This window comes from Nerophis ophidion, linkage group LG05 (assembly GCF_033978795.1).
Source record: "Nerophis ophidion isolate RoL-2023_Sa linkage group LG05, RoL_Noph_v1.0, whole genome shotgun sequence".
Lineage (NCBI taxonomy): Eukaryota > Metazoa > Chordata > Actinopteri > Syngnathiformes > Syngnathidae > Nerophis > Nerophis ophidion.
The window spans coordinates 39,462,546-39,485,345 of NC_084615.1; the positions used below are offsets into that span (position 1 = coordinate 39,462,546).

Genomic DNA, 22,800 nt, shown 5'->3' on the forward strand with positions numbered 1-22,800 from the left:
TAAATTGATCTCAACTCTGTACACTGCTGCTGGAATTTTAATTTTCCTGAAGGAACTCTCCTGAAGGAATCAATAAAGTACTATCAATTTATGTATGTATGAGTGTATATATATATATATCCGGGGTGTAACGGTATGTGTATTTGTATTGAACCGTTTCGATACGGGGGTTTTGGTTCGGCACGTGGGTGTACCGAACGAGTTTGTAAGCAAAAGTCTTCATAAGCTGCTCTGCTTTCTGCCTCTGTCTCTGTCTCTTACACAGCACCCAGCATTGACCCACCCACACAACCATCTGATTGGTTACATACAAAGCCAATCAGCAGTGCGTATTCAGAGCGCAGGTAGTCAATGCTTCAGCGTCGAGCAGATAGTTGTTTAGCAGGGGAGCAGCGGACAGCCTACTCTCCCCAAATTATAAAAAACACTTCTGTTGTATTCAAAGGGAAGGAGGCGACAACCAGGACAGAACTGCGGTTCTTTCAAGGTTTATTTTAAACCTTTGATAAATATGTGACATGTGTATGCTACTTTAAGTGAATGAGTGTGACTATGTGTAATATTAATAATGTAAATGTTACCCAGGGTTGTTGTCTGTGAGTGTTGGTTGTAATCTTTCGTCGAATCACGAGGGGCAAGACGAAGAGGCAGTTCGTGGACAGGCAATGGGTCGTGGGGAGGAGCGAGGCAGTGTAGTCTGGGTCCGAGCAGGGAGGTCGTGGATCGAGGAGGGCAGTCAGGAATCCGGTTGGATGTTGAAGGACAAGGCTTGATCACGGAAGGCAGGGGAGTCACTGTGAACACACAAAGAGACATGAACCAGGGATACACAGAGAGAGAGCAAAGCAAAGGTGAGGAAATCCCGGGGAAGGGGATGCCAGACGTGAAGCTTACGGGAAGGTTAGCGACGTTCTGGCAAAGGTTCCTTGGGTCTGCTGGTCTTTATGCCGCTCCCTTTCATCAAGTTCAGGTGTGTCGATTAATGATTGACTACAGGCTTGTTGCTGCGCAGGCGTGCTGCCCTCAGCACGAGTGGGGACAAGTCTGAGTGCGCTGTCAAAGGAGGCGCATCTTGGCGCGCTGTCAGCAGAGGCGGCCGCAGCTCCAGCCGCCGAGGAAACGCGGGTTCGACTCCGCGTCATGACAACTTCCCAGTCACAACTACTACTAACATCACTATGAGCCCGTTGATCTTCTAGAAACTTAAACTGCAGCTCAGCTTGCTCGCAGTTCTGGCTTGAGGTAAAGGCTATTTAGCTTTTAGCGTAAAGTTAGCTCATTTTGCTGTGGGTGTGTGTGTGTGTGTGTGTGTGCGTGCGTGCGTGCGTGCGTGCGTCCGTGTGTTAGGGGCAGCAAAGCCCTGTCTGTCTCTTATTTCATTGAAGTCCACGGTGTTCAGGGATGAATAGTCTCTCCTATTGCTATTGTACTATTTTTTTCAGCTATAGTTAGATTAATCATTAGTAATGTAGCAGCCTGGTTTTGAATGGCAGGGTCCCTGCTATCACATGTTGATATAAATATAACATTTACATAATAAAAATCAACTACAGGCTTCCCAAATGCTGTAATAAATTAAACATGATGAGTTGACTTGAAACTGTTAAACATTGTCATTTTATTTAATCAAAGCAACAACTTGAGGCAGTTTAATGTGGATTAACATGGGCAAAATGATTATAGTGTTCCCAATGTTAAAAGGATAAAGCCATTGTTTACAAATTTGGTAAATAAATAACCAAAAAATCTATATTTTGTTGTTTTCTTACTGTACCGAAAATGAACCAAACCGTGACCTCTAAACCGAGGTACGTACTGAACCGAAATTTTTGTGTACCGTTACACCCTTAATATGTATATATATAAAAAAATAAATATATATATATATATATATATATGAATATATATATGAATATTTAACACAGTGGTCGATCTTGCTTTGGTTTTTGGCTGACCCCAGGGATCTTGGGCTTGCAAAGGTTGGTGACCACTGCGCTACACCAGTGGTCGACAATCTTTTTGATCAAAATAACCATTTTACCGCGTCCTCCACTGAATCAATAAATCAATCACAGTTTACTTATATAGCCCTTTATCACAAATGTCTCAACGGGCGCTACAAGCCACAGCGACATCCTTGGCTCAGGTCCTACATCAGGGCAAGAAAAAACTCAACTCAATGGAAACAACGAGAAACCTTGGAAAGGATTGCAGATTTGAGGACCCAGAGACGTCACCGACTGATGCATAAAGAGTGGTCACCCCGGGTCTCAACTCCATTGGGAGGCCAGCAGGGGATCATCCTGAAAGAAACTTTTTTTTAATGTATTGGCCGGGATTGCGCACTCCAGTAGCTGATGTTTCTCTCGTGCAGTTGTCTCCCTAACCACTCACGCACACACCAGCTCCCCGTCCTTATTCCTTGCCTTCTTTGCTCTTCTCCAAACAGCAGTCAGAACTCAGCCTGAACACATTCATGGTCTCACAGACAGTTGAATATTATAGAACGCTTTTCCCACTCTGAGCTTTGTGAAGGGAGCTACAACGATGACCCTGGTCTGCCGTATCTGCTATTGTTAAACTGAATACTATGTCCTGTTGTCTTTTTTCTTGTCTTCAGTTCAAAGGTAAGATCAGCGACGAGATCGACCTGAAGAGGCGGATCCAATCTCTGGAGGAGTCCATGGAGCTGCACGAGAGGATGAAGAGGCAGGCGCTAGCCGAGTTTGAGAATTATCGTCAGAGGGTGGAGGACCTCCAGCTGTGCACCGAGGCTCAGGTACGCTTCAATTCATTTTGAGTTCATTTTGTTTTAATTTCTGTCATTTATACTTTTGTTTTTTGTCATTTTATGACCATCCTAAAGTCTAGGCACCATAGACATAAATGTAATGAGTCATATTGTGATTTTAATCTAAATGTAACACTTTCTTGTGGTTTCGTTTAGTGGTTATCAAACACCTCAGAAAACACTTAGCTCTCCAAGTACTATCATAATGATCAACATTAAAATGCATTCAATAAACATAGGCAGATGGTTAAGAATGTTTATAGGTTTGGGCATTGGAAGATTACTGTAATGTCTGGGTGGCATGGTGATGCGGTTCGTTCTTCCTTGATGCAGATCGGGCTCGGACACAGCGTGAAGGTAAGAAATGATGGTTTGTATAAACTAAAAACAGACTAAGAACAGAAACACTGGCACTAGGCACAAAAGGCAAAACAAACAGAACTAACATGGAAGCTAGAAAGAACCAAGAGCGCTAGCATGGGAGCTAGAGAGAAAACAAATACTTAGCGTGGAAGCTAGCTGGTTGCGAAACAGAAAACAGGATCGGGAACAGAGTCGCTACTGTTGCGAAACACAAACAGCGTGAAACACAAATGTAATGAGTCATATTGTGATGTTAATCTAAATGTAACACTTCCCTGTGGTCTTGTTTAGTGGTTATCAAACATCTCAGAAAACACCCATTAAACATAGGCGGATGGTTAAGTATGTTTAATAGGTTTGGGCATTGGAAGATTACTGAAACGTCTGGGTGGCATGGTGATGCGGTTCATTCTTCCTTGATGCAGATCGGGTTTCGGACACAGTGTGAAGGTAAAAAATAATGGTTTATTTGAACTAAAAACAGACTAAAAACAGAAACACTGGCACTAGGCACAAAAGGCAAAACAAACAGAACTAGCATGGGAGCTAGAAAGAACCAAGAGCGCTAGCATGGGAGCTAGAGGGAAAACAAATATTTAGCATGGAAGCGAGCTGGTTGCGAAATGGAAAACAGGATCGGGAACAGAGTTGTTACTGTTGCAAAACACAAACTACGAAGCGAGAATGAGTGGACAGAAAAGGCAGGCTTGAATAAGGACGTAATCTCAAGGCAGGTGCGCGTCAAAAGCAAGGGATAGGTGAAACTAATAAGCAACCATGGTGACAGAACAAACAAGGAAGTGCACAAACAAACTCAAAAATCCACAAAACATATGATCTGGGCAGCGGATCATAACAATTAAACACAGTTTGACAGTAACACTGTGATTGTAGGAAAGTAAAACATTGTACTTTAATCAAATGATTCTTTGGCGTACTACTCGATGGTGCAGAGTCGTGTATAAAGAGAGTATGGCCAACTCGGCAGTTGGCAATCTCCTCAACGATTGGTCAAAAGGCAATCATGTGACTACAGGGCGCCATGACTGCTACTAACGTTGAGTTAATCCTATGTCTTTGCGGAGCTGCGTCATTGGTTTTTTGACGTGTAAAAATGCCCTGCGGGTGGTGGCTTCTCTACCCGCAAGGTTTTACATCGCATCCCCACAACCCGTAAATGGGAAGTGAAGGTTCGCCATCAACACTGGAGAGCCACTGATTACAGCGTATTGTGCCAGGTAAACATTTTGTGTTTTGTTCAGAATAGAACACACACATGCTAATACAGATAATAGAAGAAGAAATAAAGACATTAAAGAGATGGTTTGACAAAAAACAACTATATTTGAATCCCAGTATGACTAAAATAATGCAATTCTGTAACAGCAGAAGAGAAAGTCAACCATAAAAATAGACGTACATTGAAAGAGTAAAAGAAACCACATTTTGGGTGTAAAAATAGATGAGAAAATGAATTTAAAATCTCTTGGAAAATATACATAAAGTGGCAATAAATATGTCAATAATAAATAAAGCAAAATATGTTCTGGACCAAAAATCACTTCATACTCTCTCTACTGCTCAACAGTGTAACCATGTCTGAGTTATTGTGCGGATATATGGGGAAATACCTACTAAAGTACACTTATTCACTTTGCATGTTACAAAAAAAGAAAGATCAGTTAAAATAATACACGATGAGTGATACATACAGAGATTACAAATACATACTTGACTTACTTCACACAAAAGTCACAATTTCTTTAAATGAGGTAATAAGTTATATTTTTGGTTGTTCTGTGTATTTCTTTTAACGTTTATTGCGCTGCCAGGTTCATGATAGAGTGCCTGCTGATCAAAAAACACACTGTAGGATTGTAGCAGCAGAGTGCGTCTAATTGAGCCGCAAAATTATCATTAGTGGAATAAAAGCATGTTTTATTGTACGTATATGAGCTAGACTATATTTAGAACTATATATAAACATATAATTTTGGTTTAGTCTGTCAAAAAAATTAAGGTCTAAATGACTGCAATTGCATGCATCCGGGCACGGATACACGTCCTTGGTAGCAGTCATGGCGCAGTCAGCCATACTCTTTTTATACATGACTCTTAGTTTGAGAATCACTGGTCTTGATACGATATAGTAACGATGATTTGGTGAAAATTTTGCATGGATTTTGTTCCAAAAGCCCAAAACTTTGCCTCGCTGAATGTTGCTTTTGAACAAGCTGTTTTGGGGGCTGTCTTTGAAGATGCGAATGAACTCCACCACACTCCGGCCCCCAAGCTGAAACATTTTTATAGTTTCAAGGAATTGTGTCCAGACGGACACCAAGTTATCTAGTTAATAGTTATATGGCACGGTACAACCAAAAAAAATACTGTTTTAACAAACGATATATGCTCAATAATTTAGAAACCCCGTTTCCATATGAGTTGGGATATTGTGTTAGATGTAAATATAAATGGAATACAATGATTTGCAAATCCTTTTCAACCCATATTCAGTTGAATGCACTACAAAGACAAGATATTTGATGTTGAAACTCATAAAGTTAATTTTTTTTGCCAATAATAATGAACTTAGAATTTCATGGCTGCAACATGTGCCAAAGTAGTTGGAAAAGGGCATGTTCACCACTGTGTTACATCACCTTTTCTTTTAACAACACTCAATAAACGTTTGGGAACTGAGGAAACTAAATTTTGAAGCTTTGAAAGTGGAATTCTTTCCCATTCTTGTTTTATGTAGAGCTTTAGTCGTTCAACAGTGCGGGGTCTCCGTTGTCGTATTTTACGCTTCATAATGCGCAACACATTTTTGATGGGAGACATGTCTGGACTGCAGGCGGGCCAGGAAAGTACCCGCACTCTTTTACTACGAAACCACGCTGTTGTAACACATGACTTGGCATTGTCTTAGAATAGAATACAATAGAATAGAAAGTACTTTATTGATTCCTGGGGGAAATTCAGCAAAAGTCTTGCTGAAATAAGCAGGGGGATCCATAATAACGTTGCTTGGATGACAACATATGTTGCTCCAAAACCTGTATGGACTATTCAGCATTAATGGTGCCTTCACAGATGTGTAAGTTACTCATGCCTTGGGCGCTAATACACCCCCATACCATCATAGATGCTGGCTTTTGAACTTTGCGCCTATAACAATCCAGATGGTTATTTTCAACTTTGTTCTGGATGACACGACGTTCATCGTTTCCAAAAAATAATTTGAAATGTGGACTTGTCAGACCACAGAACACTTTTCTACTTTGCATCAGTCCATCTTAGATGAGCTCGGGCCCAGCGAAGCCAGCGGCGTTCCTTGGTGTTGTTGATAAATGGGTTTTGCTTTGCATAGCAGAGTTTTAACTTGCACTTACAGATGTAGCGACCAACTGTAGTTACTGACAGTGGTTTTATGAAGTGTTCCTGAGCCCATGTGGTGATATCCTTTACCCATTGATGTCGGTTTTGGATGCAGTACCGCCTGAGGGATCAAAGGTCCGTAATATCATCGCTTACGTGCAGGGATTTCTCCAGATTCTCTGAACCTTTTGATGATTTTATGGACCATAAATAGTCAAATCCCTAAATTCCTTGCAATAGCACGTCGAGAAATGTTGTTCTAAAACTGTTCGACAATTTGCTTACAAATTGGTGACCCTCGCCCCATACTTGTTTGTGAAATACATAGCATTTCATGGAAGCTGCTTTTATACCCAATAATGGCACCCACCTGTTCCCAATTAGCCTGCACACCTGTGGGATGTTCCAAAAAAGTGTTTGATGAGCATTCCTCAGCTTTATCAGTATTTATTGCCACCTTTCCCAACTTCTTTGTGACGTTTTGCTGGCATCAAATTCTAAAGTTAATGATTATTTGCACACAAAAAAAAATGTCTTTGTTGTCTTTGTAGCATATTCAACTTAATATGGGTTGAAAATGATTTGCAAATCATAGTATTCCGTTTATATTTACCTCCAACACAATTTCCCAACTCATATGGAAACGGGGTTTGTACAACTCTGACTCGATGTACGTACCACTTGCTAAAAATATTAAAGGTCAGGAGGATGCTTAATGTTAACGTATCATTGCAAATTCTCATATCATACTGGACTTCCTGCTTTATTGTCTCAATGGTTGCCATAAGTTGTAGATACTATCGCCACGATTAAATTAAATTTTTGGTAAATCTTTCTATATTATGCCGTCATACCGAAGGCCGGCTCTATGCCCATGTCCCTGGAAGCTTGTGATTGGTGTAGTGACCGTTGCTGGCAAATACAACCAAAAACGGTGAATATTGTTTCCCACAGATCAGGTGGGGACGGTGCCTAAATTACATTGTCATATAATTTGCAGAATTGGCTATTTTTTTAAAAAGCTAAAATAATTATTTGTGTTTTCAGAGATAAATGTTTGTTATTACTTAGTTATTAGTATGAACATATATTTATTTGTTATATTATATCATTTTGTTGTATTTTTTAATTGTTGCAGCTTATTTTATTACTACAATGTAACACGGGCAAATGAGATTTTAACTGAACAAAACGAAACAAAACAGCAACTGCATTTCTCACATAGTCTCCAGACACTGTGGAAATGAAATCATAACTTTGTACCCCTATAGGCCACGTCTGCTGCTCTCTGCATTTTGTGCTGACTAGCTACGAGAGCCTGTTACTCAACCCTCAAAATCTAATTTCAAAACAAAGCCTCGTCAATGTTTTGTGGAAGATGGCAGCAATATATCACTTGAAAGAGGAAGTTTCACCTTCCGCTATCACTAAATCTTTAAAACAAAAGCCACCACGGTCCTGTGTTCTCTCGTAATTGTTGCATTTTTCTTTGTTTCTTACATTGAACAAAGAAAGGCAGTATACCAAGTCAAATTCATTGTGCTTTAAACATACTTGGCCAATAAATCCATCCATCCATCCATTTCCTACCGCTTATTCTCTTTGGGGTAGCGGGGGCCGCTGGTGCCTATCTCAGCTACAATCGGGCGGTAAGAGGGGTACACCCTGGACAAGTCGCCACCTCATTGCAGGCCAATAAATCTGATTCTGATATATATTTTGCAAATGTCATATTTCCAAAAGGTATTTGTGCCGGCCGACCACTAGGAAACACTGAAGCATTTTAGATTATGGCGTTGCATCTGAGCTCAAACAACAACAGAGATAATCAGCTTGAGAGCACCTCAGTGTTTTTTAAGAACTCCCCAACAATCCCTCAACTGCCATACTCATTGATTTGGGGTCCATATTGGGACTGCCACCTTCTGACAAAGTCTACAGACTGCTGCTTGTGATTTTAACATGCTAGCATGGTTTTAGTGGCACAGAGTGAAACCCTCAAGAAAAAGCGCAGAAGCCATATTCTTCCTGAAAATCTCTGTCAGAAATATAGGACCTATAGATTTCTTTTGAGATTACTCCATAGCCAGATGGTCACCACCAGGCTTGTTAAAATTCACTGATGGTTGCTGCCCGTCTGGCCCTCAGCACACGCAGCGTGTGGTGTCCATGTCGCGGGAGGTGGAGGAGATGCGGCGCTCCTTCGAGGAGAAGCTGCGCACTTTCAGCACGGCCCAGTCCCTGTTTGAGCAGGAGAAGAAGGCAGCGCTGGAAGAGCTGAAGGCCCAGCATAGGCAGGAGATCCAGGAACTCCTCCGCAGTCACCAGAGCCAGAACGCAGACTACAGCAAAGACCAAGAGAAACTGGGTCAGCTCCACAAAGCTGAGGTAAAAAGCCTCCCTAGAGAAGGAGCGGGTAGAGGCAGGACACTGCAGGAGGGGAAGTAGAGGGAAGTGGGACAGCGCCACTGATTGGTTTGTTTTATCACGTGTTTCAGGTGGATTCTCTGACGGAGCGTGTGGGGGAACTTAAACAGGACAAGAAGCGACTTGTGGACGAGTATGAGGCCAAACTCGGCAAGGTATTGAAAAGGTTCTGGTTCCACGACACTTGTAAGACAACCTCAGCCAAGGCTTTACTATTACTTCCTTGAGTTAACGGATACTATCTAGAGCAGTGGTTCTCAACCTTTTTCAGTGATGTACCCCCTGTGAACATTTTTTTAATTCAAGAACCCCCTAATCAGATCAAAGCATTTTTGGTTGAAAAAAAGAGATAAAGAACTAAAATACAGCACTGTGTCATCAGTTTCTGTTTTATTAAATTGTATAACACTGCAAAATATTGCTCATTTGTAGTGGTATTACTTGAACTATTTGGAAAAAAAGATGTAAAAATAACTCAAAACTTGTTGAAAAATAAACAAGTGATTCAATTGTAAATGAAAATTTCTACACATAGAAGTAATCATCAACTTAAAGTGCCCTCTTTGGGGATTGTAATCGATCCATCTCGATTCATGAACTTAATTCTAAACATTTCTCCTCAAAAAAAGAAATCTTTACCATCAATATTTATGGAACATGTCCACAAAAAATCAACACTGAATATTGCATTGTTGCATTTATTTTCACAGTCTATGTACTTACATTCATATTTTGTTGAAGTATTATTCAATAAATATATTTATAAATGATTTTTGAATTGTTGCTATTTTTAGAATATTTAAAAAAAATCTCACGTACCCCTTGGCATAGCTCCAAGTACCCCCAGGGGTAAGCGTACCCCCATTTGAGAACCACTGATCTTGATTATTAATAGTTTAAAGAAGGTGACTTTTTTTTTTTATCTGAGTTCTAATAATAATCTGGAAAAGGAAACATTTTTTTGATAACATTCTTGGAATTTATTTCTTGTCCAAGCAGACAAATTATTGACAAAAATAAATAATAAATAAAAACACCAAATTAAACTTAATCTGATGATATTTGACAGACATTGTACAATGTGTCTGAATGGATTAAAATTGCCTGTGAAATTGTAATCCAGACTAGATCTGAATTAAAGTTGGTTTAATATATTTGATAGCATATTACTATTTATATTATATTTTTGTATATTTTTCCCATGATGAATATAAATGAAATACATAGTAGTGGTATTAGTAGTGTGTATTTATTTTTGTATGGGTAGTAGTAGATTTTTTTCACTTTTTTAAATTACATGATTGTTTTTTTAAGTCAACTTTTCTACATCATTGTCAGAAGAAATATAACCTCAGAGAAAAATGGAATTTAAAACTTTTGTATGCACGTACAACACTTAAGACCTTTAGTTTATCAGCGAATGGATTAAGCAAATAAATCAAACAATGTACTAATATGATCTAATTCAAGAAACTGTTCAAACTTAAAATATTTACAAAATAAAAAGAAGAAGAACCATGATAAACATTCTGGATTTATTGATAATCATATTTATCTCACCATGTGAAATACAACTTACTTCACTATTTTTTTGTTTTTTTATTTTATGTAATTACTTATGGAGTATATTGTGAATACACTGAGAACAGGTATTGAACAAAAGTGTTAGCAACTGCTATGAAAAGGAAAAGAGGTAGGATTAAATAAACTCTGCTTCTTCCTACTACTTTTTGAACATGTTAAGAAGAGAGCCTGAAATTTGTGATGTATCATGTTGTAATTGTATGCATGTTCGAAATAAACTCTAACTCCTTATGTGAACCTTGTCCATGTGAATATAAACGCCTTGGTGGAGGTAATACTTTACTTGCACCATGTTGCTTCAGGTATTTTTTCCCCCGCATGTTGCAGGCTCAGTCATTTTACGAGCGTGAGCTGGAGGCCATGAAGCGAACGCAACAGCTGACCGCCGACAACCTGCTGGCGTGGAAGCGCACTGAGGCTGAGCTGCGGCGAGAGTTTCAGACACAGGAGGCGGCGCTCCAGAAGACACTAGGCAAGCTGAGGACCGAGCTGGCGCGCGTGAGCGAGGAGGCCCGCGAGAACCGTGAGAGGTCGCACAAGCTGCAGGCGTCGCTCTCCACCTCCGAGGGCGCAGTCAAGGTGAGTGCGCTTTCACTCATACTTAACACGGATGCAGTGTATCTTCTACAGCACTACACTACCCACAATCCTCACGAATCACGGCTCAACTCAAGCTGGATGTTGTATTGTGCACCCTCTGTGCTAAAAAGACAACAATCTCCAAAGGCCAGCCCCGGCTCTTTGAAAACAACTCTTAATCCCATCATAGATCACATTGAACCCCATCAAGTGCGCATCATTTCACTTTACTGTCATTTTTTGGAACTTCTTGTCACAGTGCCACCGTGCGTCTTTCACAAGATCTTCTCTCATCATTCCTCCACAAATTACTGCTAAAATATCTGGAGGCATAATTAACTGTACCAGCACAAGCAGAAGAAGAGACATCAAACACTAAAACATAGTCAGGTATTCTTCTTTCTGGGTGCTCTGATTGTCTCCAGAGAGCTGCCCAAAAAAATTAGCATAAGAGAAGTGAGTTTAATTACCATTTTGTTGTCAGAAAAGCTCTTCTTAATGTTTGTGTGTGTGTGCGTGTGCGTGCGTGCGTGTGTGTGCGTGCGCATATGTATGTGTATATACATATATGTATATATATATATATATATATATATATATATATATATATATATATATAGACATACATACATATGTGTGTATACATACATGTATATAAATGTGAATGTATATGTATATACAGTATATGTGTACATGTATATACAAAACTCAAATCCAATCAAGTTGGCACGTTGTGTAAATCGTATATAAAAACAAAATACAAAGATTTGCAAATCCTTTTCCACTTATATTCAGTAGACTGCAAAGACAAGATATTTAATGTTCAAACTGAGAAACTAAATGTTTTTTGCTAATGATCATTAACTTAGAATTTAATGGCAGAAACACATTGCAAAAAAGTCGGCACAGTGTTACATGGCCTTTCCTTTTAACAACACTCAGTAAATGTTTAGGAACTGAGGAGACCAATTTCTGAAACTTTTCAGGTGAAATTCTTTCCAATTCTTGCTTGATGAACAGCTTAAGTTGTTCAACAGTCCGGGGTCTCTGTTGTGGTATTTTAGGCTTCATAATGCGCCACAAAGTTCCAATGGGAGACAGGTATGAACTACAGGCAGGCCAGTCTAGTACCCACACTCTTTTACTACGAAGCCACGCTGTTGTAACACGTGCAGAATGTGGCTTGGCACTAATACACTCCCATACCATCACAGATGCTGGCTTTTGAACTTTGCGCCTATAACAATCTGGATGGTTCTTTTGCTCTTTGTTCCGGAGGACACGACGTGCAGTTTCCAAAAACAATTTGAAATGTGGACTCGTCAGACCAGGGAACACTTTTCCACTTTGTATCAGTCCATCTTAGATGAGCTCGGTCCCAGCGAAGCCTGCAGCGTTTCTGGGTGTTGTTTTTAAATGGCTTTCGCTTTGCATAGTAGAGTTTTAACTTGCACTTACAGATTTAGTGACAAACTGAAGTCACTGACAGTGTTTTTCTGAATTGTATTCCTGATCCCATGTGGTGATATCCTTTACACACTGATGTCGGTTTTTGCTGCAGTATCGCCTGAGGGATCGAAGGTCATGGGCATTCAATGTTGGTTTTCGGCCTTGCCACTAACGTGCTGTGATTTACCCAGATTCTCTGAACCTTTTGATGATATTACAGACCGTAAATGGTAAAATTCCTTGCAATAGCTCGTTGAGAAATGTTGGTCATAAACTGTTTGACAATTTGCTCACGCATTTGTTCACAAAGTGGTGACCCTCGCCCCATCCTTATTTGGGAATGACTGAGCATGTCATGGAAACTGCTTTTATACTCAATCATGGCATCCACTTCTTCCCAATTTTCCTGTTCACCTGTAGGATGTTCCAAATAAGTGTTTGATGAGCATTCCTCAACTTTCTCAGTCTTTTATGCCACTTGTGCCAGCTTTTTTGAAACATGTTGCAGGCATCAAATTCCAAATGAGCTAATATTTGCAAAAATTTACAAAGTTTACCGGTTCGAATGTTAAGTATTTTGTCTTTGCCGTATATTCAATTGAATATAGGTTGAAAAGGATTTGTAAATCATTGTCTACTGTTTTTATTTACGATCAACACAATGTGCCAACTTAACTGGTTCGGGGTTTTGTAAATGAATGTGTATATATATATATATATATATATATATATATATATATATATATATATATATATAGATATATCTATATCTATATCTATATCTATATCTATATCTATATCTATATATATATATATATATGTCCAAAAGCAATTGGTAGCCATCCGCAAGCTTCTGGTTGAATTTTTGACCACTCCTCATGACAAAATTGGTGCAGTTCAGCTATATTTTGTTGGTTTTCTGACATGACCTGTTTCTTCAGCATTGTCCACATGTTCTCAATGAGGTTTAAGTCAGGACTTTGGCCATTGTAAAACCTTAATACTAGCCTGATTTAGCCAGTCCTTTACCGCTTTTGACGTGTGTTTGGGGTCCTGTTAAAACACCAAACTTTCGGGCTGATGATTTTAGGTTGTCCTGAAGAATTTGAAGGTAATCCTCCTTTTTCATTGTCCCATTTACTCTCTGTAAAGCACCAGTTCCATTGCCAGCAAAACAGGCCCAGAGCTCAATACTACCACCACCATGCTTGACGGTAGGAGTGGTGTTCCTAGGATTAAAGGCCTCTCCTTTTCTCCTCCAAACATATTGCTGGGTATTGTGGCCAAACAGCTCAATTTTTGTTTCATCTGACAACAGAACTTTCCTCCAAAAGGTCTTATATGTGTCCATGTGATGAGCAGCAAACTTTAGACAAGCCTTGATTGATTGATTGATTGATTGATTGATTGATTGATTGATTGATTGACTGATTGATTGATTGAAACTTTTATTAGTAGATTGCACAGTTCAGTACATATTCCGTACAATTGACCACTAAATGGTAACACCCCAATAAGTTTTTCAACTTGTTTAAGTCAGGGTCCACGTTAATCAATTCATGGTAAAGGTGTCACTTCTGGAGCAGGGGCTTCCGTCTTGCATGGTAACCTCTCAGTCCATGGCGATGCAAAACACGGTTGACTGTAGACACTGACACCTGTGTTCCAGCAGCTTCCAATTCATTGCAGACCTGCTTTTTGGTGGTTCTCGGCTGACTCTTTATCATCCTTACCAATTTTCTCTCAGCAGCGGATGATATCTTGGGTTTTCTTTCTGATCGTGGCAGTGACCAAACTGTGCAATGCACTTTATACTTAAGAACATGTGTCTGCACAGTTGCCCTTGGGACTTTAAGCTGCTTTGAAACGGCTCCAAGTGACTTTCCTGACTTGTTCTAGTCAATGTTTTGTTTCATCAGATTTCTGCTGATTTTCTTTGACTTTTCCATTGTCGCGTTTGTAAACGGGTCTAATGACTGCATCACATGAACCCTATTTAAAAGGGCTCAGAGAAGTCAACAGGTATCATCAATCATAATCACTCACATGAAATTAAGAGGCCAAACCATGAAGGTAATTTGATTTGATTGTAACTTTTCACCATCACCAAAATTAAAAGTGTACGTTGCTGTATGTATACTTTTCACCCAGCAGATTTAGTCACATTTTCAATAGACCCATAATAAAATCATAAAAGAACCAAACTTCATGAATGCTTTTTTTGACTAACAAGTATATGCTCCAATCACTTTATCACATAAAAATAAGTCGTAAAAATTATTTGAAAGACAGCCATGACATTATGTCCTTTACAAGTATATGTAAAGTTTTCACCATGACTGTGTGAAGTGAAGTGAATTATATTTATATAGCACTTTTCTCTAGTGACTCAAAGCGCTTTACATAGTGAAACCCAATATCTAAGTTACATTTAAACCAGTGTGGGTGGCACTGGGAGCAGGTGGGTAAAGTGTCTTGCCCAAGGACACGACGGCAGGGGCTAGGATGGCGGAAGCGGGAATCGAACCTGCAACCCTCAAGTTGCTGGCACGGCGACTCTACCAACCGAGCTATGCCGCCCTATATGTATATATATATATATATATATATATATATATATATATATATATATATATATATATATATATATATATATATATATATATATATATATATATATATATATATATGTAGGTGTGGGAAAAAATCACAAGACTACTTCATCTCTACAGATCTGTTTCATGAGGGGTTCCCTCAATCATCAGGAGATTTTAATGGAAGCATTCACATACAATGGTTTATATAGAGCACAGAGTGGGTGGGTACAGGCAGGCGTGGGGTGTGGTGATTGGCTCATGTGTTACCTATGAGGTGTTTCCGTCTGTGGCGGCATGTTGAAATGATTTCACTGCGCTTGTTGAGGGATGATAGATCTGAATGATATATAATAAACAGTTTCTCTTTTAAGCATAGGTTGCATCTTTTATTACCACTGTTGTAAGGTGTGCTGGATGCAGGAATTTGCCATGTTATTGAATATTCAACATTATTGTCTTTGAGGTTCCAAATGTGTTTGCTGAGTTCTGTAGAATTCTGCAAAGTCTGGTTTCTAAAGGAGGCGTTGTGATTATTCCATCTTGTTTTGAACGCTCCTTCGGTTAATCCTACGTACGTGTCGGATGTGTTAATGTCCTTGCGTATTACCTTTGCTTGGTAAACGACTGATGTCTGTAAGCACCTTCCGTTGAGAGGGCAATCAGTTTTCTTGCGACAGTTACATTCCTTATTGGTTTCAGAGTCGTTTAGTCTGGGGGTAGGCAGTCCTTTTGCAATTGCTTTGTTGTGGTTTGAAATGATTTGTTGCATGTTATTCATACAGCTGTAGCTCAATTTAATGTTGTTCTTGTTGAATATTTTTCTTAGGGTGTTGCCTTTGGGGAAGTGTTTGTCGATCAGAGTGAGGAACTTGCGGCCGATGTTGGTTGAGACGTCTTTGCTGAATGGCGGATTGTACCAGATGATGTTGTTTCGTTTTCTGCTCTTTTTTGGTTGGTTTCCTGGAGTGGGTTCATAGGTGAGGGTGAAGTTGTATCCGCTTTCATCAAGTGCTTTCTGGTACGGGGGGGTTGCTTGGTCGAATTCAGCTTTGCTGGATGACAGCATCGATAGCCTTTTATTAATTCCGGTAGGTATTCTTTTCGTGGTGGTGGGTGGGTGGTTGCTGTCATGGTGCACGTATTGGAGTGTTGTGTTGGGTTTCGTGAATGGTTGGTAGCTGTTATTTCTCAGGTTGAAAGTGACGTCGAGGAAGTTGACGGTTTGCTTGTTGGCTTCAATCGTGATCCGTAGGCCGTTTTCTTTGAAGATTTGGCATATGCGCTTTTTGGTGTTCTCGCTGCTCCTTGGCGAGGCGCGGCACACTGCCAGTCCGTCATCACGGTAAATACCAAGGTTCAGGTTGAGGCTAGCAAGCTGGGGGAGGAGGAAACTCCCAACGCGCTCTACCACGGTATCGAGCACTATTCTCTGGATAATCCAATCAAGACATATATATATATATATATTAGGGCTGCGAATCTTTGGGTGTCCCATGATTCGATTCAATATCGTTTCTTAGGGTCACGATTCGATTCAAACTTGATTTTTTTTTTTTCAATTCAACACGATTCTCGATTAAAGAACGATTTTTTTCCCGATTTAAAATGATTCTCTATTCATTCAATACATAGGATTTCAGCAGGATCAACCCCAGTCTGCTGACATGCAAGCACAGTAGTAGATTTTTGTAAAAAGCTTATATAATTGTAAAGGACAATGTTTTATCAACTGATTGAAATAATGTAAATTTGTTTTAACTATTAAACGAACCAAAAATATTTTCTTTTTGCAAATATTGGACACAGTGTGTTGTCAAGCTTATGAGATGCGAAGCAAGTGTAAGCCACTGTGACACTATTGTTCTCTTTTTTTATTTTGTATAAATGTTTAATGATAATGTCAATGAGGGATTTTTAATCACTGTTATGCTGAAGCTATAACTAATATTGATACTGTTGTTGATAATATTTATTTTTGTTTCACTACTTTTGGTTTGTTCTGTGTCGTGTTTGCTTCTCCTCTCAATTGCTCTGTTTATTGCAGTTGCTGGGTCAGGTTTGGTTTTGGAATTGGATTGCATTGGTATGTTATTGCTGTGTATTGTTTTGTTGGATTGATAAAAAAAATGAATAAAAATAAATATTCATTGGATTTTTTTCAAAATGAGAATCGATTCTGAATCGCACAACGTGAGAATCGCGATTCAAATTCAAATTGATTTTTTTCCCACACCCTTAATATATATATATATATATATATATATATATATATATATATATATATATATATATATATATATATATATATATATATATATTATACGTGTGTATAAATATATTATATATTTTTTTGCTTTTCTTTTTTTCTGGTACCCCTTTCTCGTACCCACAAGTTATCCCTTTGTTTTCTTTTTTTTTTCTTTCTATCCTCCCTGTTCCAGTCTGGCTGTGCCAAAAACCTACATTTCCAAACTTTTAATAAAGTAAATTACAAATAAGGCAACAAGAGAATCCATTACTTCTCTTTTTTAAAGTAAATCTTTACAGCAGATATGGACATCTTAGCGGCTGAACAGGGTGGATTCAAAACTTTTTTTTTTCTTTTTTACTTGTGATGTCTCGCGAGCCGGATTTTGGACGCTGGCCCGCGGACGTAGTATTGTGACCCCTGCTCGAGAAGGAAGCCTCTGTTAATGTTAACTTTGGACCTAAAAAGCTTTGAAAAAGAAAAAAACCCTCCTTAAACAGTTAATACAAATTTAGCATCCATCAATGACATCGCTTCACTGCTCTGACACTCTTTCCGGGATTTGTGTCCTCCTCAGGAGTTAAGTAAGCAGCTGGACGAGGTGACCCAGAACTCAGAGATAGTGGAGATCCGTCAGAAGGAGGCCGAGTGCGAGCTAGAGGCGGCTAGGGACCGCGTTCAGCAGCAGGCCACCGAAATCCTCCTCAAAGCCAGTAAGACGTGGATGTGCGATTGTATCGTGTTCGATATGACTTCATCTTTCCTGTGCTCTCTGTGGTGTCACAGGTCAAATCAGCAGCCTGCAGGCCACCCAGATGACCCAGGAGGCGGCCATCCGTGACTTGGACAACGAGCGCAGCCGGCTCAGGGACAAGGTGCTAAGGACGGAGGAGGAGCGAGAGGCGCTGCAGAGCCAGAGCCAGGCCCAGGACGACAGACACAAGCAGCAGCTGATGTCCCTCGAGAAGGTGCATCTTTCACTGTGTTTGTAACAAAAAACTACACAAATACATCATCATTATAATGCAGTATCACGTACATGTCGCACTTGTAAACAATATTTCTCATAAGAAATCATTTGGATATAAATAATATATCATTAATGTCCTAGATGACATTTGACCATTTTTAACTCATACAAGTGTGAAAAGAAGTTCTAAACTCTTTTAAACAGCTCTTGTGAGGTCCTGATTATTATGTGACATCATAAATAGCCTTTTGAGGCATATTATTCCCCCCAAATCTTTAAAGGCCTATTGACATGAGATGTTCTTATTCAAACGGAAATAGCAGGTCCATTCTATGTGTCATACTTGATCATTTCGCGGTATTGCCATATTTTTGCTGAAAGGATTTAGTAGAGAACATTGACGATAAAGTTCGCAACTTTTGGTCGCTAATAGAAAAGCCCTGCCTTTACCGGAAGTATGTGCGTGTGACGTCACGAGTTGCAGGGCTCCACACATATTCACATTGTTTTTAATGGGAGCCACCAGCAGTAAGACCAATTTGGACCGAGAAAACGACAATTTCTCCATTAATTTGAGCGAGGATGAAAGATTTGTGTTTGAAGATATTGATAGCAAAGGACTGGAAAAAACAAAAAAAAATCAAGTTAAAAAAAAAGGCGATTGCATTGGGACGGATTCAGATGTTTTTAGACACATTTACTAGTATAATTCTGGGAAATCCCTTATATTTCTTTTGTGTTGCAAGTGTTTTATTGAGTTTAATAAACTCACTAAAACACTACACACCCCTCCGACTCTGATAGTCGGAGGGGGTGTGTCCACGGGTGTCTTGAGGCCAGTGTCTGAGGTAAGTCGACGGCAGCTGTATGGGCGGCGCAAGCTCAGCAGATCTCCGGTAAGAGGCGACTTTTAACCACAATTTTCTCACCGAAAACTGATGGTTGACATTTGGTCGGGATCAATGTTCGCTTGACCGCTCTGATCCATAGTAAAGTTTCACCTCCGGGAATTTTAAACAAGGAATCACCGTGTGTTTGTGTGACTAAGGGCTAAAGTTTCCCAACTCCATCGTTCTACTTTGACTTCTCCATTATTAATTGAACAAATTGCAAAAGATTCAGCAACACAGATGTCCAAAATACTGTGTAATTATGCATTTAAAGCAGACGACTTTTAGCCGCGAGTCGTACAGCGCTAATATTTCCTTACAGGCCGTGACGTCACGCGCATGCGTCATCATTCCGCGACGTTTTCAACAATAAACTCCGCGGGAAATTTAAAATTGCAATTTACTAAACTAAACCGGCCGTATTGGCATGTGTTGCAATGTTAATATTCCATCATTGATACATAAACTATCAGACTGCGTGGTCGGTAGTAGTGGGTTTCAGTAGGCCTTTAATGCCCATCCATCCATTTTTGACCACTTGTCCCTTTCAGGCTTGCGGGGGCTGCTGGAGGCTATCTGCTACAAGGAAATTAGGTTTGCTAGCAGACATATGAATGCAGATCAACAGCTTTCTTCAATTTTATTCCAGTCACGTCACGTAGTTGTGTGATACGAGCTGGCAACTTGGGACAGAAGGCTCTGCTTGCCCATATACAGTATGAGAAAGGACAGGGAGGGGCGGCAGAAAGTCAGTAAGACATAGTCATTCTCTCAGGTAGTGTTTCTCAATTCTTTTCTGTCATGCCCCTCAACAATATGTATTCATAACACACTAATAATGAAAGTACCTGCCGACATCTCACCGCACACCTTGATGCCACTATTTGAGAAATACTCGTAATATAACGCATTCAAAATCAATATTATTACACACAATTGTCAATAACTGCGTTTTTAAATGTATTTATTTGTGAGTGCTATTATATGTATCTGGTGGGGCATTGGTACACCTGTCCCAAAATTAATGTACTAAGAGTCCATACCACCCAGTCTCTCCCCTTCTGCGAGGCAGCCATGATTGAATGTCGGTAAGTGTATTTGCCAACCTGGAACCCTTTTGAAAAGGTCACATGATTAAAGGAATGGAGTAGCCTGAGGGGCGCACATGATAAATGTCAAGTGTGTTCACTTCCTGTTTAATTTGTGAGCCCCCTTAGTGCTGACATTTGTGAGACATCATCCTCTGGGGGGCGCCAATGGGACATGGCGGGTGATGTGCAACGTCCCAGAATAAGTCAGTTGACACCTACGGTATGCCAACAGGTATAGCTCGGCTGGTAGCGCGGCCGTGTCAGCAACTTGAGGGTTGCAGGTTCGATCCCCGCTTCTGCCATCTTAGTCAATACCGTTGTGTCCTTGGGCAAGACACTTTACCCACCTGCTCCCAGTGCCACCCACACTGGTTTAATTGTAACTTAGATATTGGGTTTCACTATGTAAAACACTTTGAATCACTTGAGGAAAAAGCGCTATATAAATATAATTCACTTCACTTCACTAAAGGCTGGTTGCAGAAAGATTAAGTGGCATTTGGCACAAAATACCACTTTTGGGAGGCACCACGCTGAAACAGGGGTTAGTGCGTCTGCCTCACAATACAAAGGTCCTGAGTAGTCCTGGGTTCAATCCCGGGCTCGGGATCTTTCTGTGTGGAGTTTGCATGTCCTCCCCGTGACTGCGTGGGTTCCCTCCGGGTACTCCGGCTTCCTCCCACCTCCAAAAAGATGCACCTTGGGATAGGTTGATTGGCAACACTAAATTGGCCCTAGTGTGTGAATGTGAGTGTGAAGGTTGTCTGTCTATCTGTGTTGGCCCTGTGATGAGGTGGCGACTTGTCCAGGGTGTACTCCGCATTACACCCGAATGCAGTTGAGATAGGCTCCTGCACCCCCACGACCCCGAACGCGACAAGCAGTAGAAAATGGATGGATACTACTTTTGCTGGGTAGTCAATTATGATCCTATTGGAATTATACTTGCTTGGCCCACGCAGAGTTAGGAGCTTAAATGTGTAATGCACAGGGAATAGATAAAGAACACTGTTGAATACTAATTAAACAATGAGCCAATTACGGAATTTGTTTGCATGCAACAATGCCATTTAGAGTGACATCGACAACTACTGGCCTGGCATGCATATTAAAAGCGATTTCTAAATGGGGATTTTGACATTTTTTTATCGATACCTGCAATTCCCCTTGGTGTTTTTATTCATCCCAAATTTCATCGCTGTTGTTGTTTTACATACTGAATCAGAGATGAATAACAAAATATTGAGTAAAATCTTGTCAGCCGTTGCAGCTTTGTGGAGTGTGTGTGTTTCCTTGGCAGCTCATTAGTAACCACTGTCAATATGGCTGACTGATGCAGCATATGGTGTGAATGTCAGCCCAGGCTCTGTGTGTGTGTGTGTGTGTGTGTGTGTGTGTGTGTGTGTGTGTGTGTGTGTGTGTGTGTGTGTGTGTGTGTGCGTGCGTGCGTGCGTGCGTGCGTGCGTGCGTGTGTATATGTGTGTGTGTGTGTGCGTGCGTATGTGTGTATATGCGTGCGTGTGTTTATCTATCTCTGCTTGTGTTTGCCAGACACTCCGAGAGGAGAAGGCGTCCCACGAGAAAGACATGGTCAGCCTGCGCACTCGCTACGAGGACGACAGCAACCAGCTAAAAGAGAACCAGACCCGGATTCTAGACGACGTGAACAAGAAGCACAGAGTGACTCTGGAGAGCTTGCTCAGTAATGCTGAGAAGGACAAGAATCGCCTACTGGCTGTGAGTACGAAACCCCTGACATGTGCACTGAAGCACATTAAAGTACATGTGTAAGAATGTACCATTTTGACAGTAAAATGTTACACCCAATCTTACACCAAATGCACCAATCACTCTAATAAATACTGTAGTGATATCCAGACTGATTTCCAGAACGTTCCCTGGATATTTGAAATGTTAAGTTCCTCTATTACCGTTTAGTATACACATTTGTACATCCATCCATCCATTTTCTACTGCTTGTCCCGTTCGGGGTCGTGGGGGTGAGGGAGCCTATCTCAGCTGCATTTGGGTATAAGGCGGGGTGCACCCTGGACAAGTCGCCACCTCATCGCAGGGCCAACACAGATTGACAGACAACATTCACACACTAGGGACCATTTAGTGCTGCCAATCAACCTATCCCCAGGTGCATGTCTTTGGAGGTGGGAGGAAGTCGGAGTACCCGGAGGGAACCCATGCAGTCACAGGGAGAACATGCAAACTCCACACAGAAAGATCCCGAGTGCAGAATCGAATCCAGGACCTTCGTATTGTGAGGCACATGCACTAACCCCTCTTCCACCGTGCTGCCACATAAGAAACAAACCATCAAAAATGTCACAGTAACATAACGAAATAACACTTTTTGTGGGGATAAAGCTCGAAGTGTGTTTCTTGTGAAGTTTTATGAAAATTTAATGGGGTTTTCAGCTC

General features: G+C 40.4%; 1 protein-coding gene across 3 annotated transcripts in view; it reads left to right on the plus strand.

Moving 5' to 3' along the window:
- The window catches only part of fam184ab (family with sequence similarity 184 member Ab), a 157,979-nt gene that overhangs the window by 60,493 nt on the left and 74,686 nt on the right, over positions 1 to 22,800 (plus strand). For all 3 annotated transcript variants that reach the window (XM_061900908.1, XM_061900909.1, XM_061900910.1), the window contains 7 exons: positions 2,621 to 2,779; positions 8,681 to 8,920; positions 9,031 to 9,114; positions 10,871 to 11,122; positions 17,994 to 18,129; positions 18,203 to 18,384; positions 21,919 to 22,104. In XM_061900908.1, coding sequence (XP_061756892.1) covers positions 2,621 to 2,779; positions 8,681 to 8,920; positions 9,031 to 9,114; positions 10,871 to 11,122; positions 17,994 to 18,129; positions 18,203 to 18,384; positions 21,919 to 22,104 — 1,239 coding nt within the window. The remainder of the gene's footprint in view (positions 1 to 2,620; positions 2,780 to 8,680; positions 8,921 to 9,030; positions 9,115 to 10,870; positions 11,123 to 17,993; positions 18,130 to 18,202; positions 18,385 to 21,918; positions 22,105 to 22,800) is intronic.